This window comes from Brassica napus, chromosome C5 (assembly GCF_020379485.1).
Source record: "Brassica napus cultivar Da-Ae chromosome C5, Da-Ae, whole genome shotgun sequence".
NCBI lineage: Eukaryota > Viridiplantae > Streptophyta > Magnoliopsida > Brassicales > Brassicaceae > Brassica > Brassica napus.
This window is the reverse complement of record NC_063448.1, coordinates 39,922,876-39,950,824: the sequence shown is the minus strand read 5'-3', so window position 1 is coordinate 39,950,824 and position 27,949 is coordinate 39,922,876. Positions and strand designations below refer to the sequence as shown.

The window sequence follows — 27,949 nt, the reverse complement described above, 5'->3', positions numbered from 1 at the left end:
TTATAATTTATAAATATTATTTTAACCATCAGATCGGATATATCTTATATGGGAGGAAGTAATATGTTAGAGCGATTTAAGTACTTATCACCGGTCGTTGATGAAATCAGGACGCTACTTGGTCGCGGCGGGGACTACGTCACTATTAACAGATAAATTATTTTCTCAAGGGAAAATCGAATTATATAATGACAACAGATTTTATATTGCAACTTGCACATTGGAAGGTGTGCCACAGGATGGGCTTTTACGATTAGAACTCTGTCAATGATATTAGCTCAATAACACATTCGGATTTAGCCATTCGATGAACCTCAAGCCAACACATGTATCAATATAACATACATGTTCAAATACTTCACGAGATTACGAATACATTTCAGTTACTTTGAAATTTTATTAATAGATGTGCTTATAGACTTTTATTTTAGGCATCTATCTTTTGGAATTGTTATATAATCTTTTCGTGTTGCTGCCTTTTCTTTACTTTTTTCTGGAGGATCAAAACAGTTGTCTACTTGCCTGCTCAAGATAATATCTTATCAATGCAACTAGCAATATGAAACATAGAGAAAAAAGATAGTCATCCAGCGACCAAAAGTTAGGGCCATGAAGGAACGAGTTAATGGTGGACAAAAAAATAACTAGAATAAAAATCGGTCAATGGGTTTCAAACTTAAAGGCAACTTAGACAACGATTGGGACCCAATGGGCCTATTGACTGATCGCAAAGATTACCTAGGTAAGAACCGTCTCTTAAAACTATTATTTAAGAGCCGGTTCTTAGTCTTTTTAATTAAAAATTAAGAGTCAGATTCTTATATTCCGCTAAGAATCCCACCTTAAGAACCTTCCAATAATCATGTTCTCAAAGCATCATTATCCATGTATCTTAAGGGGTTCTTAGATGAAATTATGATTAAAAAAAGAAAAAAAGCAATTAAAACAAAAAAAAGCCTCTTAAATTGGAATAATAAGAGCATGATTAACCCACAACCCCACTTAGGATCTCTTAGTGATTATTTTAGTATTTAAATGTAATTAAGAACTTTAGTTAAGAAACACTTTGATTTTGTGCTCTAATGGGAGTCTCATATTTAGGGGTTCTTAATTTCTTTCATTCTATGCATTAAAACCTTATGATCCAAGCAAATTGCATCAACAACACCTCCATTAACTCTAGACACTAAAGCACATTGTCACTTGACTGTGTAGGAATGAAAGATAAGATACCTGGTGAAAGACCTCCCCTTCTTAGCGCAGAAGAAGATGGTTGCATAGCAGGAGATGGAGGGCCCATCGCTAATGAGGCCATTGATTGTGATGTCTTTTGCTTCTTACGTGATCCTGAAACGGCTGGACTCAAAGCATTATCATGAACGATCTGAGGAATGATGATAGGAGTTTCAAGGCTCTTAATCAAATGTTGTAGAATAAAAGATGTCAAATAAGTTCTAAGTGATTCTAAAGCAAAGGGAATGTAAGACCATGCTTAATCTAAATGCTATCAATGGGTGAGATGATTTTTGAATTAGAATGCTACTGAAAAGCAATAAAGGACAAAGCTTTCTTTCCTATGAGATAAGAGAACTCATGGGCTAAAGTAATTGACCTTGGGTGATCAAGTTTCAATCTAAAGGTGTTAACTTTCAACCAATCTATCTACCTTAGACCTAGACACCATCCTAAACAAACTCTATCTCTAGATGAATGTTCATTTACTAACATAACTCAAGCATCAAATCTCTTTGGTTGAATGTTATCTAAGTAATCATTAATCTCAAGTCTACTAGCCATCTTAACACCTTTAACAACAAATCTCTTTGCTAAATAATGTTAAAAGCTTAGGAGAGTTGGTTCAGGCATTTCATCAAACACCTTTCAGGTGTGAAATGCCTAGAGCTCAACTTTAGAGAGGCCAACTCTAAAATTGCATTAAAAGCACTCTACTAGCAAGGAACAAGATGGATCTATACTAAAACACCTTAGATCTAGCTTAATCACCCTTAGTCTCCCTCACCCATGAATCCAAAGATGACTACTCACTACTCTCCATGATGAGCCCAAGAATCAATGATGATTTGGTGCTAATCATGATTAGTGATCAAATTAATCAAGCAAATCACAAGAGAAAATGATCAAGATAAGATCTTTCACCTAAAAGTTCTTTGTTATTAGATAGAAAACCAGATCTCGAGACTTTAGGATTACAAGAGTATTTATATGTCTTTGGAAAACCTAATGGTTTCCATTAAAAATTATTAAAAGCCCTTAAAAACATTAAAATTCGACTAAGGTAAAGCGTCGACGCGGGTCGAGACGATCAGCACCAACCCGCATCACCTTCCCCGCGTCGGACCTTCGACGACACTCCTTCTTCGTGCGAGCGGGTGAGTGATCCCGCGCTGCTTCACCCGCGTGACTCCTCGAACAAAACCCTTCGACAACGCGGGTAGAGGAAGATGGGGATCACCCGCGTCGCCCTCCCTGCGTGAAGACTTTGATGATTCTTCTAGCTTGTGCGAGCGGGTAGTTGACCCCGCGTGATCCTTCCCGCGTGGCTCCTTCGAGTTGGTCTTTCGGTGATGCGGTCAAGTGGACTCGGGGTGCTGCAACCCGCGTGGCTCGCCTTATGATTGAAAAATCTCCATTCTTTATCTCTTTTTGGATCATAATGCTTCTAAACACCTCTGATTACTCCATAGGACACTCCATTACCTGATTGAGACATATGAATGCAATATGGATCCTAAAGATGCTAAACTCTTAATCTATATGATCATTATGTACAAAATGTAAGCTTAAAACAATGCAAATATGCAAGATATCAACTCCCCCAAACTTGTTCTTTACTTGTCCTCAAGTGACTTTGCAAGAACTCATAAGGGAAAGAGGTTTGAAGGTGGGAACTCATAGCCAAAAGTAACACTTCCTTACACTCAACTTAATATCCTAAAGAAACATAGCAAATAGCATGAGCAACTCTCTTATTATACTCTAGCTTCTCTAGGCCTATCAATACTCCTTATGCCTCTACACAAGTTGCAATACTCATCAACCAACAAGTTCTTTAAACCAGCACTCACATTGATTCACGCACACACACACACACATGGTGAGTTCTTACAAATGGGCACATGATCTCAATCATTTGGCTAGGTAAGCATGGTCTAATATGAATGAAGAGAAAGGTTCAAACGTCATCATTTCAAGGTGGCTATCACTCAAAAACAAGGAGCTTGATCATTATGCAAAATTTATCTAAGATTAGAAGCAACTCATGCATACATAGATTCATTCTCATCATTCTACCCCTTTTTGTTATAAGTAATCTCAAGTTCTACCCTCTTTATCATCATCTCAAAATCAAAATAAACCCCTCACATCACTCACCCAATGAACAACTCTATTTTTCTTTTGACTCAACCACTAGGAATTTTAACTAACTTTTTACAAGGTCTAACCCTTTTTCATTCCCTTCCCAACTTCTCTTTGATTCTTTTTCTTTTCTTTCTCTTTCTCACTTCTTTTTTTTTTATTAGGGGGAAGGTTCTTTATTGCATAATCAAGAGCTTCATATTTCCTTTTTATCCCTAGGGTTTTCTTTTCTATTTATACTCTTTTGCTCATCTCTCTCATCTTTCTCACTCCCCAAACCCAAGATATTGAAGTTTAGAATACACAAACCCCTCTCACCATTCCCAGATGCTAACTCATTGTGCTAGCAAGAGATGAGAATAAACCTATGTCGCCTCCAATACTCTCAAGATTTTGCACATGACAAACTATCAAAAGAGGCCTCACTCATGCAATTAAATGTTTAGTCTCAAAGAATGGCTAGGGTTGTAGGGTATGGAGTGCCATTTGGGTTAACAAAGATTGGTATATAAAGGAATAAGATAACCCAAATGTGTATGAGATCCATGATCAAGTATGCAAATGCTCATATGCAAGAGAGATTAAGTTCATTCAAGCCAAGTTCGGGTTGGAGCTGATCTCAAGAACAATGCCAACATCAAGCAAGCAAACAAGTTTCAAGAAGAGTTTTCAAGGCTCGAAGCGTGCAAGGTTTTCAAGAGATGCTTAAGCTACTTGATATGTTTAACTAGGATGTCATTTTGAGTTCTACACAAGGGTTCTTTGCAAGGCATTTTAAATCATTGTTCCCAATGCAAGTGAATGCAACCTATATGCTCTAGACTCAATCCTAAAAGTGCAAGTGATACAACTACATGTTTCTTTTTGTGTTTTTTTTTTTCAAATTTTTCAAAAAAAAATTTTTTTTGGTTTTTTCTATGCATATATGTATGTACAATGCAATGCATGAGACTCAAATCATGAAAGAAAACATGATCAAATACTTGATACCTCCCCCCAAACTTAGTTCACACAGTCTCTGTGTTAGGAAGTTGAAGGAGATATCAAAAAGAGAGATAAATGCAAAGAAAAACTGGTATATACAATGGGAAGTGGTGGAGTACCTCTCTATGAAGCGTGGGAAGAGGCCAATGCCTCATCCTCGGTGTCAGCTTCCTCATCTGTAGGGGCAAGGGATGGAGATTTGTTTCCTGAATCAGGCGGTTGAGCTGGTGGGTTTCTCTTTTGGCGGAGCAGCTCTTTCTTGGTGGCGGGAAGTCTGAGTGCTAAAGGACCAATTGAAGGCTGAGGCTGGGGAGTAAGGAAATTAAAGTCTGATGATGAACATCCCGCTATAGCTCCTCTAGTCAGTATATCAGCTACCTTCTTCATGAACTGAGCTGAAGCTTCTGCTTGCTCTTCACGGTCTTACTCAACGCCTTACACTTGTCTTTGAGCTTGAAGATTGTTCTGTCCTGAGCCTTGTTCCATCGTTGGAGGTTGCGGATATGCTCATGAGCTTGGCGAAAGGGGTCCATGGGAAAGAGCTCCCGGATGCTTCTCAAAGTGGTAACGAGGAAGACCATAGAGGAGCTCAAAGTTTAGACCGGAAGCTTCTTCTTGGAACACACCACATTTATCTGATGTCTTCTTCCTCTTGGGAGATCGCATGGGGCCTAAAGGACCATGGGGACCAAGGAAGTGCTCACTCCCAATATCAAAGCTAATAGCTCCAGGCCTAGTCAAGCTTGTTAGGGCGGTGTTTGGGAGAAGCACTTCAACCTCTCGTGTAGACTGTATGTAAGAGTAGACACAGGTTCCATTGAACCTTCCACTGAAGTACTGAGCTTTCTTCAAGTAGCTTCCGTCTAAGAATGCGGGACCAGTTGGATCATCTTCTAAGGGTATATCCTTGAACTGAAGCAATGGGGTTATCAAACCACCAATGCCAACCTGAGGCTCTGAGTCACTTGCTGTCCAAGCCCATTCCTTGTAGTGGACGAGGCGCTTCACAAAGAATCCCACCATTCCAAAGTTCTTGTAGAAATCAATATCGACAAAAGGCAACTGAGAAGAATGAGCATAATGCTGAACGGTTTGGTGAAGAAGTTGTAGCTCCTCATCATTAACAGTGCCTGGTTCCTTTCTTGGAAAGATGGTGTGGACAATTAACCGGTGGAGATAGCGCACTGAAGGGTGGCGAATGGAAGCATTCTTGTCACGGCTTGGCTTGCGAGTCTTCCCCACCAACACCTTCCAAACCATTATAGCAATGCTCTCTTCCCTAGGGGCATCATATAGGATAGGGATGGATGATTTCTCCAAATCCTGAAGACCAAGCGCTTGTCCAATCTCCTTGAAGGTCATGTTGTAAATCTTCCCATGGACCTTGAACTTGATCTTTCCCCATCCTTGCCTCACATGTTTGGTGGTGTGAAAAGTAGCTACCAACGATGAAAAGAACTGACAAGACTCATCTTCATAGGTAGGATAGACCATAGTGAAGAAGCTTTGCATGTTTAAGTGTTCCAACATTTGCTTGATGTCGTCACCTATCTCCAACTCTTCTATGATCTTGATATCTGCAAATCGAGTTGGAGGCCACAACACACCATTCTTCAAATGCCCATATAGCTCATCTTCAGTTGGTGTCTTGGTTCTATCCCTCTCAGTGTCGACCTTCTTCCCCTTAGACACTTTGGCTCTCTTGTGCGGAGCTTGGTCTTCTTCAGTGATGTCTTCATTCTCCTCCTCTTGGGAAAGAGCTACCCCCTTGTCTTTCGGTTCCTTTGACCTTTTGGAATGGGCTGACCTTCTACCACCAGCATCCACACTCTCAACAGTGGCAACTTGCTTGCCTTCTCTCTTCTTCGCTGCCAAGACTTGCTGCCTAGAAGTTCCTCCCGTTGTAGAGACAGAGGTTAGAGGTTTCCCATGTCTAGCAGTCTCTTGCCTTGCAAGCTCTTGTTTCTCAGCTTCCATTTTTTGTTGGTCCTGTCTCCCCATTTGTACCTGAAAATTTCAAACCTTGGAAAAAAATAAGCAAATGGAAGAAAGCAATTTGATCACTTAGCTAAAGCTAATTATCACAACGCACACAAGTTATTTATAGAAAGCTACAAGAGATGATCATAAGCAAAGAATAAGGGTTTTAAGCAAATTTAAACATCAAATGAGTTCTTCAAGTGGATAGTTATCTAGTTAAGTTCTCAAACACTCTAACTAGCTAAACCTAGCCAAAATCACATAGGATTATACCAATTCCGAAAATTCCCAATTCTCATGAACCCTAAATTTCAAAGTTCAATTTCAACTCAATTTCACCATGTAATTACCAACTCAACATGATATATAAGCTTTTCCTAGTCTATTTCACAAGAATCTAGCAAGAAAAAGATCAAATTTCGAGTTCAAATTTCTAGGGTTCATGAGACCTACGAAATTGAACTTATTGATACAATACCTTGCTTTGGATGAAAGGAAATAAAGAGGTGAAACAAGAAAATAGACTACAGGGGCAAAAGCTTGGATTTAGGAAGAAGAATGGGTTGATTTGGTGAAGAATTGAGTGAGTTATGGGATGATTTGGCTAGGGAGGTTTTGATGTTTTGTGAAAGAGGAATGAGGGAAACGGGAGAGAGACGCGGGGTATGTGTTTTTAGGGTGTAACCGGGTCGGGTCGTACGGGTTGGGACGTTTTGGAGCGGGTTGGTGCGTCGACGCGGATTGAAGGAAATGGATCGACCCCGCGTCGCTCATCCCGCGTCAGATCTTCGAGAAAGATCAAATCCGTACGAGCGGGTGAGGGATCCCGCGTCGTTCCAACCCGCGCTGAGCCATCAGGGAAGCTACGCGGGTAAGGTAACCCGCGTGGGTCAACCCGTGTGAGATCTCCATATCTGACCAAGTTCGTGCGAGCGGGTAGAGGAACCCGCGTGACCTCAACCCGCGTGAGATTCAACCCCTTTTTTTTTTTTAGTATGTACAAGGATAGACATGGGATTTCCTCCCAACTGAGCTTGTTTTAAGTTTCTAGCTTGACTTTGTTTCCTTTGGCTAGGCGGTGACGGGGTCGGAGAGTGAAACCGAGATTCTTTTCTCCTTTATTGTGCTTCCCATGTAGAGCTTAACTCTTTTTCCATTGACTGTGAAGTCTCCACCATTCCTGTCCCATAGCACAACTGCCCCATATGGCCTAACTTCCTTGATCTTGAAAGGACCGGACCATCTTGACTTGAGCTTCCCGGGAAACAACTTCAGTCTAGAGTTGTAGAGAAGCACTTGATCTCCAGCACTGAACTCTCTCTTCAAGATCTTCTTGTCATGAAAAGCTTTGGTTTTCTCCTTGTAAATCTTTGAGTTCTCAAAAGCATCCAGTCTAATCTCATCAAGCTCATTGAGTTGGAGAAGTCTCTTCTCCTTGGCACTCTTGATGTCAAAGTTCAGTAACTTAACAGCCCATAATGCCTTGTATTCAAGCTCAACTGGTAGGTGACAAGTCTTTCCATACACAAGGTTGAAATGTGTGGTTCCTAAGGGGGTCTTTTAAGCTGTCCTATAAGCTCAAAGTGCATCATCTAGCTTGAGTCCTATAAGCTCAAAGTGCATCATCTAGCTTGATAGACCAGTCTTTCCTTGTAGTCCCCACAGTTTTCTCCAAAATAGACTTGATTTCTCTGTTGGAGATCTCAACTTGACCACTTGTCTGAGGATGGTAGGGAGTTGCAACCTTATGCTTCACACCATTCTTCTTGAGAAGACTTTCAAACAGTTTGTTGATGAAGTGGGAGCCTCCATCACTGCTGACAACTCTTGGAACTCCAAACCTTGGAAAGATGGTGCTTTTGAACATCTTGATCACCACTCTAGAATCATTGGTAGGACTTGCTACAGCTTCTACCCACTTGGAGACATAGTCAACAGGTACAAGGATGTATTTGTTGCCAAAAGATAATGGGAATGGTCCCATGAAATCAATACCCCACACATCAAACACCTCCACTTCTAGAATTGGGTTTTGAGGCATCTCATTCCTTTTGGTGATGTTCCCTCTTCTTTGGCATGAATCACACCTAGAGACAAAGTCTTGAGTGTCCTTGAACATATGAGGCCACCAAAACCCAGCTTGTAACACCTTTGAGACAGTCTTGAAAGTAGCGAAATGACGTCCATAGGATGATCCATGACAGTGTGTGAGAATCCCTTTGACTTCTTCTTCAGCTACTGCTCTTCTATAGAGTTGATCTCTACAAAGGATGTAGAGGTAAGACTCATCCCAATAGTATCTCTTCACATCTTTGTAGAACTTCTTCTTGGCATATCCGTCAAGACCCATTGGCTCTCTTCCACAAGCTAAGTAGTTCACCAAATCAGCATACAAAGGACCTTTCTCTTCAGTTGCCTTCACCTCTTCAAGCTTCTTTCCAGTTTCACAAACTGCTACTACTGCTCCAATTGCCATGATCCGTTCTTCTGGAAGCCCTTCATCAATAGGGATCCCACTATCAATCTTCAGTCTAGACAAGTGATCAGCTACACCATTCTCAACTCCTGGCTTGTCTCTGATCTCAAGGTCAAACCCTTGTAGCAGCAAGATCCACCTCAACAGTCTTGGCTTAGCATCCTTCTTGTCCATGAGATGTCTCAATGCAGCATGATCAGTGTAGACTATGACTTTTGACCCAACCAAGTAGCTTCTGAACTTCTCAAAGGCATAGACAATGGCTAGCAGCTCCTTCTCAGTTGTAGCATACTTCATTTGGGCTTCATCAAGAGTTTTACTCGCATAGTAGATCACATGAGTCTTCTTGTCCTACTTTTGACCAAGAACAGCTCCCACAGCATAGTCACTAGCATCACACATGATCTCAAAGGGGAGATCCCAATCTGGTGGCTGCACAATGGGGGCACTAACCAGCTTATCTTTCAACTTCTTGAATGCTTCCAGACATTCCCAATCAAAGTTGAATGCAACTTCCTTGCATAAAAGCTTAGTCATTAGCCTTGCTATCATTGAGAAGTCTTGGATGAATCTTCTATAGAATCCAGCATGACCAAAGAAGCTTTTAATGTCTTTAACCGTCTTTGGTGGAGCTAATCCAACCATCACTTCGATCTTGGCCTTGTCTACCTCAATCCCCCTCTCTGAAATCTTGTGTCCAAGCACAATCCCTTCCTTAACCATGAAGTGACACTTCTCCCAGTTCATCACAAGGTTGGTCTCTTCACATCTCTTGAGGACCCTGTTAAGATTGGTCAAACAAGCAGAAAACGAAGATCCGTAGACAGAGAAGTCATCCATAAATACCTCCACAACATCCTCTACAAGATCAGAGAAAATAGACATCATGCATCTTTGGAAAGTGGCTGGAGCATTACATAGCCCAAATGGCATCCTTCGATAAGCAAAGGTACCATAGGGGCATGTGAAAGTCGTTTTCTCTTGATCATTTGGATGTATGGGGATTTGGAAGAACCCTGAATACCCATCAAGAAAACAATAATATGGATGATTTGCAAGTCTCTCTAGTATTTGATCAATGAATGGCAATGGAAAATGATCATTTCTAGATGTTGAGTTAAGTTTTCGATAATCTATGCACATCCTATGTCCTGTTATTGTTCTTGTTGGTATTAGTTCATCCTTATCATTTTTTACCACAGTAATTCCTCCCTTCTTTGGGACGACATGCACACGAGACACCCATTTGCTATCCGAAATAGGATATATTACTCCTGCATCTAAGAGTTTTAGAATCTCTTTCTTAACAACATCTTTCAAGTTGGGATTCAACCTTCTTTGATGTTCTATAGAAGTCATAGATTCATCCTCTAGATGTATCCTATGCATGCATAAAGAAGGTGATATCCCTTTAATATCATCTAGTGAGTAGCCTATTGCCTTTCTATACTTTTTAAGTTCATTCAAAAGTTTAGACAATTCATCTTCATTAAGCTCACTACTCACTATGACAGGGTAAGTTTTATTAGGGCCAAGGAAAGCATACCTTACACCATGGGGAAGAGGTTTAAACTCCACTTTTGGTGCCTTGAGTTCACTCCAATCATCCCCTTGGAGGTTCTCTTGTTGAGTAGCTGCGGAGGCGTGGTGAATCTCATATGAAAGCTCCTCATTCTGTTCTTCACCACTGATTCCCTTGTGAGAGTCCAGCATCCTCACATAGGCATCACTTTCCTCATTCTCAATCACTTGGACTTCTCTCTTAATTGTTAAGGCATGCTGTAGAGAGTCTTCAAGTGCCAACTCCTCTAGAAGCTCATCAGCTAGAGCATCCATTTCATCAATGTAGAAAATTTGGTTATGGATGGTTGGCCTCTTCATCACTTCATTGATGTTAAAGTGGAGGATGCTCCTTTGTCCAAGATGTAGATCAATCTTTCCTTGTCTAACATTCACAATAGCTCCAGTTGTGGCTAAGAATGGTCTTCCAAGGATTAAAGGGTCTTGGGCTTCCTCCCCCATCTCCAACACAACAAAATCAGTAGGGATCTCAAAGTTACCAACCATCAAGGGAAGGTCTTCTAAGATACCAAGAGAAATCTTCACTGATCTATCAGTCAACACCAAAGAGAGTTTACACTTCTTGTATTGAGTAAATCCAAGCTTCTTTGCAATAGACAAATGCATCAAGCTGACACTAGCTCCACGGGTCCTAGAGCACAAGGTAAGGTGAAACATCCTAGATCCACTAGCTTCCTTGGAACATCTAACCTCTGGATAATGGCACTACACTTGTGGGTAAGGATCATCATGCCCTCCATCTCTCTCTTCTTTGCAGCTACAACATCTTTTAAGAATTTGCTTTACTGAGGAACCAACATAAAAGCATCAATGATGGGCATTGTGACTTGAACTTCACTCATTTGTTTCTAAAAGAGTGCCTTGTACTTCTCCATAGCTGTCTTTTGAATCTCTCAGGGAATGGTAGCTTTGGCTCATAGGGAGGAGGAACAAAAGAGGATTCCTTTGTTGGAGTAGCAGTTTCACCATGTTTCACTGTCCTCTTCTCTTCTCCAACCTTTCCTTTACCCTTAGCTTCAACAATCTTTTCTAGAATTTCTTCATCAACCTTCTCATCTACAATCACTACTTCATCATCAATGTTGATAGCCACCTCCCCACCTTGCTTTTCACCATCCTTGGTGAGAATTCTTGGAGGTAACTCTTTATCACTCCGTAGGGTGATTGCTTTCATTGTTTCCTTGGGATTTTGCTCTGGCTTTCCAGGTGATGCCCCTTGTTGGTGACTTGGTTGAGAATTCATTGAAGCAAACTGGTTCTCCAAATGTCGGATCTTGTTGTTGAGCTCATTGTAGCTTCCATCAATCTTGGAGTGAATGTTCTTGAACTCATAACCCATTGTCTTCTCATTCTTTGCCTGAAAATCCAAAAGTTTCCTGAACATTGCATCCACACTTGTATCTGAAGCTGGAGCTTGGGAAGAACTTCCTTGAGCCTGAGTAGACTGATTGTTGTTATTGTTGAAATCAGGAGGGGTGTTTTGTCTAGGTTGATAGCTCCCTTGATGAGTGTTTTGCTTCTGCTGGTATCCTCCTTGCTGGTTGTTAGAGTAGGACCTTTGCTGGTAGTTGTTGTACTGAAAGTTAGGCTCTTTCTTGTACCAAGAACCATTGTTGTTGATGAAGCACATCTCTTCTTGGCCTTCCAAACCATCAACCTCATTGATCTTGGGGGGAACCTCTTGAATAGGACCACCCACAAAGTTCATCTGCTCTTTCTTAGCTTGGTTGGAAAGAAGCAAGTCCATCTTCTCTTGCAAGGACTTGATCTCTTTCTTTGTTTGATGATCATCACTTCTGTTGACCCTATCATGCTCTTCACTGAAGACCGAGTCACTCTTAGCCAAGTTCTCTACCAGTTCCTCTGCCTCTTCCTCGGTTCTCCCCAAGAAGAAACCATTGCTGGCAGTGTCAAGCCAGTTTCTGCACTGTGGTAGAGCTCCTCTGTAGAAGGTGCTAAGCAAACTCTCCTTGCTGAAACCATGATGAGGGCATTAAGACCAATAGCCCTTGAACCTCTCTCACGCTTCACTGAAGCTCTCTAGACCTTTCTGTTGAAGCCCAGAGATTTCATTCCTGATCTTAGCTGTCCTTGAAGTAGAGAAGAACTTGTCTAGGAAAGCTCTCTTACACTCTTCCCAAGTGGTGACAGTGTCACTTGGAAGAGTCTTCTCCCATTGGTGTGCCTTTTCTCCCAAAGAGAAAGGGAACAGCTTCAACTTGAAGGCATCTTCAGAAACACCATTTGTCTTGGACAAGCCACAATACTTATCAAACTTGTACAAGTGATCAAAAGGGTCTTCAGCAGCAAGACCATGATACTTGTTGTTCTCTATGGTGTTGAGCAGCCCTGTCTTGATCTCGAAGTTGTTGTTCTCCACTGGTGGTGCTCTGATTCCTAACCTATGACCATTAATGTGAGGTTGATCATAGGCTCCAATGGCGCGAGCTTGGCGCGGTGGATGTTGTGGCTGGCGCTGTGGTCGAAGGTGATCAGCTCTTGGATCAATGCTTCCTTGGGCATCACCAGCTTGAGGCAGATTCTCCATATCAAACCCCAACCTTTGCAAATGAGCTTGTTGCTCTACTTCTCTTCTCTGTCTTGCAATCTCCCTCTCAAGTGCTCTAATGTTTTCAACTCTTGGAACTAGGTTTGTTGGACCTTTGCTCCTTGTGTTCATACACCTGAAATGCAAAGGGAGAAGAACAAAGAGAAGCAATAACACAATTAAATAAAAAATGACTTAGTCTCAAGCAAATGACTAAATCCCAATGTCACAATCAACTTATAATTTGGCAACGGCGCCAATTTTGATGCAAGACTTTTCAAGGGTCCAAGATCAAATCAATGTAATATAAAAGATTGTCGAACCAATCCTAGGTGATTCTAAAGCAAAGGGAATGCAAGACCATGTTTAATCTAAGTGCGATCCGGTTTTAAAGATGGTATGAACTAAGAACTAATAAGCTAATGCAATAAAGTAATGATCTTTCTTTCTCAATTTGAAGCAAGAGGACTCATGGGGCTAGGCATTTGATCTCGGGTGATGTAGATCCAATCTAAGGGTAGCAAGGTATCAATCAAACACTTTCCTTATGCCTAGACACTAAGCTAAACAAGCTCTATTTAGATGAATGTTCTTTTGGTAAAGCAAATCAAGCATCTAATCTCTTAGGTTGAATGTTAGTAAAACAAACATGGAGAACAAGTCCAATAGCAATCTTAACTCCTTTAGCAACTAATCTCTTAGGTAAAGCAAGCTAAAAGCATTGAAGAGTTGGTTCAGGCATTTCATCATACACCTTGTGGGCAAGAAATGCCTAGAGATCCATTTTAGTATGATCAAGACTAAAATAGTATTGAGAACCCTCAACAAGCAAGGAAACAAGTAAATCTAACACTAAACACCCTAGATCTTCTCTAATCACCCTTAATCACCCTAGCCCATGAATCCAAGATTACTCTACTCACTAATAGACATGAATAACCCCAAAACCATGGATGATTCAAGGTTAAACATGATTAGAGAGCAAGATAATCAAGCAAAGATAAGAAATTATGATCAAGATAAGATCTTTCAACTCAAAGTTCTTTGTGATTAGATAGAAAATAAGATTCCTCTAACTTTGGGATTACAAGAGTATTTATATATCCTTGGAAAACCTAATGGTTTCTATTAAAAAGTCTAAAAAGCCCTTTAAAAATATTAAAATTCGACTAAGGCAAAGACTCGACCCGGGTTGAAATCGCCAACTCCAACCCGAGTTGGTTACCCCGCGTGGACCGTCGAGCTGCTCCGTTTCATACGGGCGGGTAAGGCTCCCCGCGTCTCTCACCCCGAGTCGAGACATCGCGACTTCTTCTTCTTCGTAGCTCCCCGCGTCTCTTGAACCCGAGTTAAGACGTCGACGCTTCTTCCTCTTCGTGCGTGCGGGTTCACGATCTCGCGTTGCTCGTCCCCGCGTGGAAGCTCTGGAATCGCCATCGGGAGTCGTCGCATCAGTCTCTGCGTGGCCGTACCGTCTCTTCGCCGCCGTCAGAATCGAGCTTCACTGTCTCAGAACTTCAACGCGACCAAGCTTCTTCGTCGCTTCTCGTCATCGGCTTCTCCACCACGGGATCTCTGGTCCAAGTCATCTCCGCGTCGTGGCCGTGCTCTTCCTCGCTGTGGTAAGCTCTCCGTCGTGTTCTCAGCCTCCGCCGTCAACGGAATCGCCAGTGCTTCGTGGCAGGTGAAAGCTCGAGGAGCAGAAATGGTGGGATTTTTGCACTTCTAGTCCTTCATATTTCGGATAATTACGATTTGACCCCAAAACTATCAAAATTACAGAAACGTCCTTCTGATTCTGCCCCTAAGTTTCCAATTGTGCAGACCAGACCCTCAGTATTTGCAGAATGGTCCCCCGCCTCTTTATAGTTCTCAGTTCGGCCCATAACTTTGTAAATTGCACGATTAACCTCACGATTTCAGCCCAAACTTCTCAAGTGTGCACATTAGCCCATATTTATGCAATTATGCATGTAAATGCAATATTGAAACCTAAATGCAACCTAGAATGATTAAAATGAGCTAAATAAAATGCTAAATACTATTAAAATCATGATTTATCAACTCCCCCAAACTTGCTCTTTACTTGTCCACAAGTAAACTTTCAAGAACTAAAGGAAGAGAGGTTTGAAAATGGGAGTTTATAACCAAAAGAAACACTTTCTAGCCTTCAATATGACATCCCAAAGAAAACATAGCAAATAGCATGAGCAACTCCCTTATTATACTCTAGCTTCTCTAGGCCTATCTATACTCTTATGCCTCTACTCAAGTTGCAATACTCATCAACTAACAAGTTCTTTCAGCCAGCTCTCACATTGATTCACACACACACACAAGGTGAATTCTCACAAAGGGGCACATGATCTCAATCATTTCGCTAAGTAAGCAATGGTCTAATATGAATGAAAAGAAGGATTCAAATGTTGTCATTTCAAGGTGGTTATCACTCAAGAACAAGGAGCTTGATCATTATGCAAAATTTATCTAAGATTAGAAGCAACTCATGCATACATAGATTCATTCTCATCATTCTACCCCATTCCTAAGTGATTACAAATTCTACACCCATTTCATTCATCCCATAACCCAAAATGAAAAACACTCACATCACTCACCCAATGAACAACATTCTTTTCTTAAGACTCAACCACTAAGGACCTCTTATTCACTTTTCACATTTCTAAGCTCTAACACTTTTTATTATCCCTTCCCCACTATCTTATTGAATCTTCTTTTTCTTTTTCTTTTTCTTCATATTTTTTTTTTTAGAGGGGGGAGGTCTCAAACAATACAATCAAGAGCTTTCTTATTTTTCTATTCTAGGTCCCTAGGGCTTTTCTTTCTCATGACAATCTTTTGTTCATCAATCTCAACTTTATCACTTCCCAAACCCAAGATATAAACCTTTAAGGAACAAAGACCCCACTCACCATCCTAGAAGCTAGCTCAAATGATGACCCTATGCTAGCAAGAGATGAGAACAAATCCATGTCGCTCCCAATACTCTCAAGATTTTGCACATGACAAACTATCAAAAGAGGCCTCACTCATGCAATTGAATGTTTGGTCTCAAAGAATGGTTAGGGTTTTAGGGTAAGGAGTGTCATTTGGGTTAACAAAGATAGATATAAAAGAATAAGATAACCCAAATGTGTATGAGATCCATGATCAAGTATACAAATGCCCATATGCAAGAGAGATTAAGTTCATTCAAGCCAAGTTCAGATTGGAGCTGATCTTAAGAACAATGCTAACATCAAGCAAGCAAACAAGTTTCAAGAAGAGTTTTCAAGGCTCGAAGCTTACAAGTTTTTTTCAAAAGATGCTTAAGCTACTTGATATGTTTAGCTAGGATGTCAAATTTAGTTCTAGACATGTGTTATTTACAAGGTTTCTCCCAATGCATGAATGCAATCTAAATGCTTCTAGACTCAATCCTAAAGATGCAAATGATGCAACTAAATGCTTATTTTTGTGATTTTCGAAATTTTTCAATTTTTGTGGATTTTCTATGCAAATAATTATTCACAATGCAATGCATGAGACTTAATGACAAGTAGACAAAACAAAACACAATGTGAGATAGTAGACTCTCCCCCAAACTTACTTCACACAGTCTCTTGTGTGAGAATAAGCTCAAAGGAGAGATCTAAAGGAAATACATAAACATTATAACTAAGTATTTACAAAGGTAGAATGCACTTACTTGAAGTTGGCTGTCATAAGAGAAGGGAAATGAGGAGGGAGGACTTGTTGTCACCTTGGAATTTTCGACATGACCTTTGGGAATTTTTTAGAATTCCCCCAAACTTGTCCCTAAGCTTATTCAAACACACTAAAGCAAGAAAAAGATATATAAAGATATATACAAAGGATACCATGGGACTTCCTCCCAAGTGAGCTTGTTTTAAGTCTCTAGCTTGACTTTCCTTCCAATTTGCTAGTGAAGAGGAGGATCTTTCCCATCTTCAAGAGTGATGGTGAGGACTTGAGAGAGAAGCTCTTGAAGCTTGATTGGATCATCTTGGAGCTGTGAAGTGAGGATGGCCTTTGCACTTGAGAATGGTGTAGACTTTCCCTTGCATTTGATCTTGTACTCAATAGCTCCATCCTTGAACTTCATTGGGTGAAGAGTAAGAGTGTGTGGCATTATATCAAGAGGTGAAGGGTAATGTTCTTTCATCATCTTTTTTTTGCCATGAGCAGCCTTTGTGGCTCTACTCACCTCCTTCTTTGTAGCACTTTCCAAGTGCTCATCACACAGCTCTTTAGAGGACTCTCCAGCAAGACCTTCTTTCTTAATACCAACCCCTTCAGCCTTGGTCTTCTCAATGGAGGATGCTCCACAAGTGATTGTTCCACAATACTCAGCAATCATCTTTGGTGATTGTAGTGGATATGAGACATCTTTGTTCACATTTACGAGTGTGACCTTCTTGTTTGCAAAGTCTATGCAAGCTCCTACTGTTATAAGGAATGGAGTGCCAAGGATCAATGGGACTCTCTTCTCAGTTGCCATCTTCAGAACAGTGAGGTCTATTGGAATGGTGCATGCTCCAATCTTCAAAGGGAAGTTCTTGATGAGACCAATAGGAGTTGTAGAAGAGGAATCTCCAAACTGTAGGGAAGATGTGTTTGGCTCCATGCTCTCAATCCCTAGACTCTTCATCATCTCCATTGAGATCACATTCACACTTGCACCAGAATCAACAAGAGCATCATCAAAAGTGAGCTTACCAAGGTAGCAAGGCAAGGTGAACATCCCTTGAGACTCAAGCTTAGGGAGGGACTTTGGAGGGATTGGTGGATCAATCTTCGGAATGGAGATGTCCAAAAGCTCGGCCACTTCAGTTTGGTGGTTTAGAATGTCGTTGATGAGCATCATCTGGACATGTGCTTCACGCATACCCGAGATTTCTGGAAGCCTGACCCCAACATCACTAAGATCTTTCCTGAACTTGGAGAGCACCTTCTTCTGAGCTTTGGTGATAACTCTTTGGGGGAAAGGGAGCTGATCATAGGGTGATAGCTCAACCTTAGTTGCTTCCTCTAGCGTAACCTTTTTCAGTTTGTTGTCAGCTCTCTTCTCAACTTGTTTCTCAGCCTTGTGCTCAGCTCTTTGCAGATTCGTTGCTTTAATCTTCCTGACAGCGTCCTTCACCATCTGTGCTTCAGCTGTGGCCACAACAAATCTCTCAACTTCCCCAAAATCAGTTCCATATACCAGTCTTTCAATCTCATCCTCCTCTTTCTCATGATCACTCAGCTCAATCTGTTGAGAAGCAGTGGAGAAGAAAACATTGCAAGACTCCTTGGAGTTCTTTTCTGGTTTCCCTGGTAGAGACCCCATTGGCTGCTTGGAAGATGAAGGCATAGAAACAACTTGACTCTCCAAAGCCTTGAGATGAGAGGCAAGTTGCATGTACTTGTTGTTAAGGTCAGAATAGTTCCCATCAATCTTTGCATGGATGTTCTTGAACTCATAAATCATGGTTTTCTCATTTCTGGCCTGAAATTCCAAGAGTTGCTTGAACATAGAATCCACACTTGAATCTGGAGTTTGAGCTTGAGAAGAACTTCCTTGAGTCTGAGGAGATTGGTTGGCTTGAGGATAGTTCTGCTTGGCTTAGTAACCTCCTTGTTGATTGTTGTAGAGTGGCCTTTGCTGGTAGTTGTTTTGGTACTGAAAGTTGGGCTCTTTCTTGTACCATGTGCCATTAGCATTGATGAAGCACAACTCCTCTTGGCCTTCTAAACCATCAACCTCATTGATCACTGGAGATGCCTCTTGTTTCTGGTCACCAACAAAGTTCATCTTCTCCTGCTTAGCCTTTTCTGCAAGAAGTAGATCCAACTTGGCTTGGAGAGACTTCAGCTCTTTCTTTGTATGCTGATCATCACTTCTGTTGACCATATCATGCTCCTCACTGTTGACTGAGTCACTCTTGGCCATGTTCTCTACCAGTTCCTCTGCCTCTTCCTCAGTTCTACCCAAGAAGAAACCATTGCTGGCAGTATCAAGCCTGTTTCTGCACTGTGGTAGAGCTCCTCTATAGAAGGTGCTAAGCAAACTCTCCTTGCCGAAACCATGATGCGGGCATTGAGCCCAATAGCCCTTGAACCTCTTCCATGCTTCACTGAAGCTCTCTAGATCTTTCTGTTGAAATCCAGAGATTTTGTTCCTGATCTTAGCTGTCCTTGAAGTAGAGAAGAACTTGTCTAGGAAAGCTCTCTTACACTCTTCCCAAGTGGTGACAGTGTCACTTGGAAGATTCTTCTCCCATTGGTGTGCCTTGTCTCCCAAAGAGAAAGGGAACAGCTTCAACTTGAAGGCATCTTCAGAAACACCATTTGTCTTGGACAAGCCACAATACTTATCAAACTTGTACAAGTGATCAAAAGGGTCTTCAGCAGCAAGACCATGATACTTGTGGTTCTCTATGGTGTTGAGCAGTCCTGACTTGATCTCGAAGTTGTTGTTCTCCACTGGTGGTGCTCTGATTCCTAACCTATGACCATTAATGTGAGGTTGATCATAGGCTCCAATGGCGCGAGCTTGTCGCGGTGGATGTTGTGGCTGGCGCTGTGGTCGAAGGTGATCAGCTCTTGGATCAATGCCTCCTTGGGCATCACCAGCTTGAGGCAGATTCTCCATATCAAACCCCAACATTTGCAAATGAGCTTGTTGCTCTACTTCTCTTCTCTGTCTTGCAATCTCCCTCTCAAGTGCTCTAATGTTTTCAACTCTTGGAACTAGGTTTGTTGGACCTTTGCTCCTTGTGTTCATACACCTGAAATGCAAAGGGAGAAGAACAAAGAGAAGCAATAACACAATTAAATAAAAAATGACTTAGTCTCAAGCAAATGACTAAATCCCAATGTCACAATCAACTTAGAATTTGGCAACGGCGCCAATTTGATGCAAGACTTTTCAAGGGTCCAAGATCAAATCAATGTAATATAAAAGATTGTCGAACCAATCCTAGGTGATTCTAAAGCAAAGGGAATGCAAGTTCATGTTTAAGCTAAGTGCGATCCGGTTTTAAAGATGGTATGAACTAAGAACTAATAAGCTAATGCAATAAAGTAATGATCTTTCTTTCTCAATTTGAAGCAAGAGGACTCATGGGGCTAGGCATTTGATCTCAGGTGATGTAGATCCAATCTAAGGGTAGCAAGATATCAATCAAACACTTTCCTTATGCCTAGACACTAAGCTAAACAAGCTCTATCTCTAGATGAATGTTCTTTTGGTAAAGCAACTCAAGCATCTAATCTCTTAGGTTGAATGTTAGTAAAGCAAACATGGAGAACAAGTCCAATAGCAATCTTAACTCCTTTAGCAACTAATCTCTTAGGTAAAGCAAGCTAAAAGCATTGAAGAGTTGATTCAGGCATTTCATCATACACCTTTTGGGCAAAAAATGCCTAGAGATCCATTTTAGTATGATCAAGACTAAAATAGTATTGAGAACCCTCAACAAGCAAGGAAACAAGTAAATCTAACACTAAACACCCTAGATCTTCTCTAATCACCCTTAATCACCCTAGCCCATGAATCCAAGATTACTCTACTCACTAATAGACATGAATAACCCCAAAACCATGGATGATTCAAGGTTAAACATGATTAGAGAGCAAGATAATCAAGCAAAGATAAGAAATTATGATCAAGATTAGATCTTTCAACTCAAAGTTCTTTGTGATTAGATAGAAAATAAGATCCCTCTAACTTTGGGATTACAAGAGTATTTATATGTCCTTGGAAAACCTAATGGTTTCCATTAAAAAGTCTAAAAAGCCCTTTAAAAATATTAAAATTCGACTAAGGCAAAGACTCGACCCGGGTATCGCCAACTCCAACCCGAGTTGGTTACCCCGCGTTGGACCGTCGAGCTGCTCCGTTTCATACGGGCGGGTAAGGCTCCCCGCGTCTCTCACCCCGAGTCGAGACGTCGCGACTTCTTCTTCTTCGTAGCTCCCCGTGTCTCTTGAACCCGAGTTGAGACGTCGACGCTTCTTCCTCGTCGTGCGTGCGGGTTCACGATCTCGCGTTGCTCGTCCCCGCGTGGAAGCTCTGGAATCACCATCGGGAGTCGTCGCATCAGTCTCTGCGTGGCCTTGCCGTCTCTTTGCCGCCGTCGGAACCGAGCTTCACTGTCTCGGAACTTCAACGCGACCAAGCTTCTTCGTCGCTTCTCGTCATCGGCTTCTCCACCACGGGATCTCTGGTCCAAGTCATCTCCGCGTCGTGGTCGTGCTCTTCCTCGCTGTGGTAAGCTCTCCGTCGTGTTCTCAGCCTCCGCCGTCAACGGAATCGCCAGTGCTTCGTCGCAGGTGAAAGCTCGAGGAGCAGAAATGGTGGGATTTTTGCACTTCTGGTCCTTCATATTTTGGATAATTACGATTTGACCTCAAAACTATCAAAATTACAGAAACGTCCTTCTGATTCTGCCCCTAAGTTTCCAATTGTGCAGACCAGACCCTCAGTATTTGCAGAATGGTCCCCCGCCTCTTTATAGTTCTCAGTTCGGCCCATAACTTTGTAAATTGCACGATTAACCTCACGATTTCAGCCCAAACTTCTCAAGTGTGCACATTAGCCCCTATTTATGCAATTATGCATGTAAATGCAATATTGAAACCTAAATGCAACCTAGAATGATTAAAATGAGCTAAATAAAATGCTAAATACTATTAAAATCATGATTTATCAATTGGTAAGAACAGAAGAACCCTACAGACATTTGTAAACATTGTGTTATTAATGTTTATACCATAAGCTAAACCATGCTAACACTCCATCCTCTAACCAATCTAGATAAAATGATGGTAAGATTCCATTCTCTATATAAAGCTTCTCCATTTCATCAACCATTCCAATCTCGTTGTTTGTGATCAAAGAAACAGAAGCACAAAAGCAAAAACTCTAATCCCACATGAACTAGCCAACCAACCATAACAAACATTGCCTCATACTTATGCTGAAACAAATTATGTTCCAAGGCCAACAATTACACAAGTATACAGAGAGAGGCCACAACACTTACCCAAAGGTACCCATTACTCTAGTAGTTATAAGCTTTTATCAGCGCCAAGCAGATTCGCAAAGGAGAGGGTCAGAGATCTTTGAATTGAATTTGTCATCAATCAGAATATTGCTAGACTTTATGTCTCTATGCACCACTTTTGGCTCAAGCTCGTGTAAGTAAGCAAGCCTGCATCACACCACACCACCCAATCACCTCAGATGAAGAGAAGATAAAACAAAAAAATAAATAAATCTGTCACAAGGACTTGCGCCTTGGCTGTTCCTATAAGAATCAAGTGATTAAACGAGCCTGATCTGCTGCTATCATCATTCTCTGACTCTACTACTACTACTGCTGCTACCCCTTTCGCAGGGTCTTTATCAACAAACTTCTCACTAATAGAGGGATATCCATTGGCCTCTCGGTTGGTTGATGAAACCTCGTCGACTCTAATCTCTTTGATCTCTTCCTAAACCTCTGCTTTATCCACCTGAAAAGGACAAAGAACCAAAGAGTTTAGAACTCAAGAACACTCAACAATCTTTTGTAAACAAAGAAGAGGCAATCTGAGTAACCAAAGCCGAGAGAAACTCAAAAGCTTATACCAAAAGATGGAGCCATATCCGATTATAAAGTTCAAATTGGAAAGGAACAAGTAAAAAAGACAAGAACTTGAACAGAGACTAAAGGAGAAATCAGATTCATACAAACAAGTATTGTGTCTAAATCCCAGAGTTTCAGTTCTCAGACCACTCGCGAGGTAAACGTTAAGCTGGAAAGAAAACTAACCATATATCTAACACCAATTCAGATCGGAATCAGGTTCGGGATGGCCTTGTGGATTCATCATGGGGAGAGAGACAGAGAGGAAGAGATGCAGACGAAGAGAGGAAGAGAAGAGACGAGACTTCCAATTTTTTTTCATAGCGACACGTGTCCTAAGACACGGCTCTTCCACGCCCTAATTAAGAGACGTCTCCTGTGGTAATTATATATATATATATATTTTAAATCACAATTACATTAAGAAACCTATGTAAGAGACATGGTTAATCCTGCTCTAAGAATCGTCTCTTAAGTACACGTGTTGTTGAGACTTGGCTTTTCCTTCTTCCTCTTTTGATTCTCCTCTTGGATCAATCTCCGGCGGAGAAGGAAAAACAGAAATCAAAAGAGGAAGGAATAGTGTGGAGGGATGGCGAGGAGGAAGATAAACAAGGAAGAAGTTGTAGAGAAGCTTAAAGACGACGGCGATTTCGACCTTCTCCGTCTCAACATCATACGCCGCCTCAAAGATAACGTAATCTCTCTCTCTCTGTCTCTCTCTCTCTCTCTCTCTCTCTCTCTCTCTCTCTCTCTCTCTCTCTCTCTCTCTCTCTCTCTCTCTCTCTCTCTCTCTCTTGCTCGTTCAAATAGGGTCTCTCTCGATTGTCAGAGAAGAGATCGGAGTTTGGAAACGAATGTGATTTGATTTGCCCCACGATCATGCTTAAAAGTTTGGTCCTTTCTTTACAGCTTTGATTCTTATGGACTCTGAATTGCGTTCTGACTACTAAAGCGGTGTGGCTTTGATTTTGCAGGAGGAGTTACGAAACAAGATGATATCTCTTGTCAAGGAGTCAGCAGCTTTGAATCGACCGAGTGCTCAAACTATGAAACCCAGGCAACTCTCTGATGCGATATTCGAAGATGTCGGGTATATTAAAAAGGGAGTTCTCCTTCTGTTCAGTGAACTCTTGCTTGGTGTATGACTTATGATGACAAGCATACTAAAACGTTCAGATTTGTAGGAGCAAGATGTTGAGCCAGCTCTCGGATGGGTTGTGGGGGCTAATAAGATCAGAAGACGGGATGAAGGGCGAGATCAGAGAAACCGTGCAATCCGTCTATGCTACATTATCCACTAGAGAAGCGGGACGTAATATGCCAGCACCGGTCTCTAAAGGTGAAACCTCCTCGTCTTTTCCTTCTTCCTCTTTTGATTCGAAATTCTTAGTTTGATTGATGATTTGGATTCTTTGCATGTATGCATCTGGTTTATTTTGATCACTTGGCTTGCTCAATTGCTTTATCGAAACTCCCTTATTTTGTGTACAGGCTGGTGTCACTGACGGATGCGATCGAACTATTGGAAATCTGTTGTACACGGTGAGATGTGATCTGATTAACGTTTTGAATTTGTATCAATGCTGGAGAGAAACTTATTGATGTTTTATGTGAATCAGGTCGCTACTAAGCACCATTCAAATCTTCTTCTGCATCGTCCTACATTGTTCAATTACATTGTTTCCTCCAAGGTTAGCTTATGACACCTGTATTATAGTCCTGCAGCTGGAGTCAGAACTTTCCTTTTTGTGGGATTTGGTTCTGTTTTGTTGATGGGAAAACTGGCGAATGTTTGCACAGTTCTCATTCTATCTTTTTTTTTTTCTCTATAGAATATTTAAGTTTCAAAGGCCTCCTCGACCAATTCCATGGTCAATGCTCGGATTAGAAGTCTACACAGGAGCCATTGATAACTTTGGTTTTGAGGATTACTTGAATGGTAATTGTCCTTTATTCTCCTATTGCATTCCATGTTTCTCAATGTTTAACTTTTTTTTTTTTTAAGAACCCCTAAATAAAAGATTCCCATTAGAGCACTAAAATATTAGTGTCTCTTAACTAAATCTCTTAGGCCATGATTATCGCGGTAGTTAATGGGGTTTCTTAAAACAAATTAGTGCGTGGGCCCCAGCAAAATTTTTGAAACCGGTGGCAGAAACAACAAAATAAAAATCGATTGTGTAGGGTTTTTTGCACTGTTCGCAGACCCCATCGACACGTGGCGGTCCGCGATTTGTTCGCTTTAAAATTTTTTTTTTAGAAAAAAAATAATTGCCTAAAAAACCGTGAACGGTTTCAGAGTTAATTATGCTCTTAAGGGACATTTAATAGTTAAAAATGTGGGAGATGAATTTGTATAGAGTTTCTGAATTTTGAGAGTTGATAGATTTAAAAAAGTTACGTGGATTGTGAAAATTTATATACATTGACTTATGAAATTCGATCATAACTTTTCTTAGATTGATATAAATTTTCATGAATGTGTATTACATCTTTTCTATCATTTTTTGTAAAATAAATATAGAATATATTTATTTTCTAAATCATATAGCATGATTATTTATTTTTTGCTTTCAAATTAAAAAGAAAATAATACTGATACATACAAAATTGAACAATTTTCTTAAATAGTCATTTTATAAGATTTTGTCACAAAAAATCATTTAAAAAAGAAAATAACCGAAAGAAGTTTCATTAAAAATATAAAAGACTATTTTACCCCTTACGGTATAAATCTATAAAAAATAAAAAATAAAATAAAAAGTTGTTTTTATTTTATTTTTTTCAAATTAGAACATTTTTATAATATTTCTATTTTATAAAAAATATTTTTTTTAATTTTCCTTTTGAAATTCGAAATTTGTTTTTGAAACTATTTAAAAAAAATATATTTTAAAACTACTAAGATTTGTAAATGTAATTATTATTATTTATATTAAAAATATAATTTTTTTAAAAAAATAATTATATATTCAAAAATGTAAAAGTATATGAATGTAATGAATTATAGTTTTGAACATATAATTTTGATTTAAGGTGCAATAGATATTTGGAAAGAATAATTATTTTGTTTTCTAGTATATTTATCACAAGGATTTTGAAAATCACATGGGTACATATGATATTTTGAAAATTGAGTCTTATGAGGAAAAATGAATAGAATTCATCTTCCAATAACACTAGATTTAGTTAGAATTAGAGAATCAATAATAACTAAACTTTTTGAATAACAAGAGATTTGAATGGATTTTGAAAATTTTTAAACCAATAATAATGGATTCTACTAAAATTTTTGAAATCTATACTAATAAAAGAGACCTTTTGAAGCTCCATAGAGCGTCCACATCAGCGGAAAAAATTCTCCCAAAATATGACACGTGGCATAAAATATAGTTTTACATTTTAATATTACTAATTTTCGAAAATTATAAATAATATGTAAACACACAGCATAAAAATGGAAAAACTACATTAAACATATGTAAAATTATCATTTTTCACTTAAAAAAACGGCTTATCTCCATAATGTAGCATTACCGTTTTATAAAAAAAAACAAAAACATTATATATAATTTCGAAAATAATAAATATATATAAACATACAACATTAAAAATGGAAATACTACATTAAACATATGTAAGATTACCATTTCACATTTTTATGTTTTAAAAATAATATGTAAACATACAACATAAAAAATGAAAAAACTACATTAAACATATGTAAGATTACCATTTTTCACTAAAAAAAGACGGCTTATCTCCATAATGCAACATTACTATTTTGTAAAAAAAAAACATTATATATAATTTCGAAAACAATAAATAATATGTAAACATACAACATAAAAAATGGAAACTAATAAAAAAGACCTTATTTCGAAAATAATAAATATATATAAACATACAACATTAAAAATGGAAATACTACATTAAACATATGTAAGATTACCATTTCACATTTTTATGTTTTAAAAATAATATGTAAACATACAACATAAAAAATGGAAAAAGTACATTAAACATATGTAAACATATGTAAGATTACCATTTTCACTAAAAAAAGACGGCTTATCTCCATAATGTAACATTACTATTTTTTAAAAATAAAACATTATATATAATTTCGAAAATAATAAATAATATGTAAACATACAACATAAAAAATGGAAACTAATAAAAAAGACCTTTTGAGGCTCCATAGAGCGTCCACATCAGCAAAAAAAACTTCTTCCGAAAGATGACATGTGGCATAAAATATAGTTTTACATTTTAATATTACTAATTTTAGAAAATTATAAATAATATGTAAACACACAGCATAAAAATGGAAAAACTACGTTAAATATATGTAAAATTATCATTTTTCACTTAAAAAAACGGCTTATCTCCATTATGTGGCATTACCGTTATATAAAAAAAAATACAAAAAAAATTATATATAATTTTGAAAATAATAAATATATGTAAACATACAACATTAAAAATGAAAATACTACATTAAACATATGTAAGATTACCATTTCACATTTTTATTTTTTAAAAATAACATGTAAACATACAACATAAAAATGGAAAAACTACATTAAACATATGTAAGATTACTATTTTCACTAAAAAAAACACGGCTTATCTCCATAATGTAACATTACTATTTTGTAAAAAAATAATTATATATAATTTCGAAAATAATAAATAATATGTAAACATACAACATAAAAAATGAAAACTAATAAAAAAGACCTTTTGAGGCTCCATAGAGCGTCCACATCAGCAAAAAAAATTTCTGAGCATCCACATCAGCGGAAAAAATTCTCCCAAAATATGACACGTGGCATAAAATATAGTTTTACATTTTAATATTACTAATTTTCAAAAATTATAAATAATATGTAAACACACAGCATAAAAAATGGAAAAACTACATTAAACATATGTAAAATTATCATTTTTCACTTAAAAAAACGGCTTATCTCCATAATGTAGCATTCCCGTTTTATAAAAAAAAACAAAAAACATTATATATAATTTCGAAAATAATAAATATATATAAACATACAACATTAAAAATGGAAATACTACATTAAACATATGTAAGATTACCATTTCACATTTTTATGTTTTAAAAATAATATGTAAACATACAACATAAAAAATGAAAAAACTACATTAAACATATGAAAGATTACTATTTTTCACTAAAAAAAGACGGTTTATCTCCATAATGCAACATTACTATTTTGTAAAAAAAACATTATATATAATTTCGAAAATAATAAATAATATGTAAACATACAACATAAAAAATGGAAACTAATAAAAAAGACCTTATTTCGAAAATAATAAATATATATAAACATA

At 38.9% G+C, this 27,949-nt stretch overlaps 2 protein-coding genes and 2 non-coding genes across 5 annotated transcripts; 3 read left to right on the top strand and 1 right to left on the bottom strand.

Moving 5' to 3' along the window:
- The first annotated feature begins 12,375 nt into the window (after positions 1 to 12,375).
- LOC125588246 lies at positions 12,376 to 12,482 on the top strand. The gene has a single exon (XR_007324634.1). It is a non-coding gene; the product is annotated as a small nucleolar RNA R71 (small nucleolar RNA).
- A 4,408-nt stretch (positions 12,483 to 16,890) lies between these two features.
- LOC106403354 lies at positions 16,891 to 18,441 on the bottom strand. Its single transcript, XM_048757475.1, has 2 exons — positions 17,688 to 18,441; positions 16,891 to 17,606 (listed from the first exon to the last, which is right to left on the bottom strand). The coding sequence occupies exons 1-2, from the start codon at positions 18,439 to 18,441 to the stop codon at positions 16,891 to 16,893; spliced, it is 1,470 nt and encodes a 489-aa protein (XP_048613432.1).
- A 592-nt stretch (positions 18,442 to 19,033) lies between these two features.
- On the top strand, positions 19,034 to 19,140 carry LOC125588235. Its single transcript, XR_007324624.1, has one exon. It is a non-coding gene; the product is annotated as a small nucleolar RNA R71 (small nucleolar RNA).
- A 2,774-nt stretch (positions 19,141 to 21,914) lies between these two features.
- Positions 21,915 to 25,246, top strand: LOC106386444. Of its 2 annotated transcripts, XR_007324016.1 has the most exons (6): positions 21,915 to 23,282; positions 23,563 to 23,678; positions 23,773 to 23,927; positions 24,080 to 24,130; positions 24,208 to 24,279; positions 24,421 to 25,246. XR_007324016.1 is itself a non-coding variant. In XM_048758741.1 (5 exons), the coding sequence occupies exons 1-4, from the start codon at positions 23,178 to 23,180 to the stop codon at positions 24,091 to 24,093; spliced, it is 390 nt and encodes a 129-aa protein (XP_048614698.1). In that variant the 5' UTR covers positions 21,915 to 23,177; the 3' UTR covers positions 24,094 to 24,130; positions 24,208 to 24,412. The 2 variants fall into 2 exon arrangements, 1 of the variants encoding a protein (XP_048614698.1); XM_048758741.1 differs by lacking the exon at positions 24,421 to 25,246 and having other exon boundaries at positions 24,208 to 24,412.
- The last annotated feature ends 2,703 nt before the right edge of the window (positions 25,247 to 27,949 follow it).

Excerpts from the sequence above, each read along its gene's own strand:
- LOC106403354 (XM_048757475.1), bottom strand. The coding sequence starts at position 18,441 with ATGATTTATGAGTTCAAGAACATCCATGCAAAGATTGATGGGAACTAT. Across the intron at positions 17,607-17,687 it reads CACCTTGCCTTGCTACCTTG|GGATTGAGAGCATGGAGCCA; the intron begins GTAAGCTCACTT and ends TGAAGAGTCTAG.
- LOC106386444 (XM_048758741.1), top strand. The coding sequence starts at position 23,178 with ATGGCGAGGAGGAAGATAAACAAGGAAGAAGTTGTAGAGAAGCTTAAA. Across the intron at positions 23,283-23,562 it reads TACGCCGCCTCAAAGATAAC|GAGGAGTTACGAAACAAGAT; the intron begins GTAATCTCTCTC and ends TTGATTTTGCAG. Across the intron at positions 23,679-23,772 it reads GCGATATTCGAAGATGTCGG|GAGCAAGATGTTGAGCCAGC; the intron begins GTATATTAAAAA and ends TCAGATTTGTAG.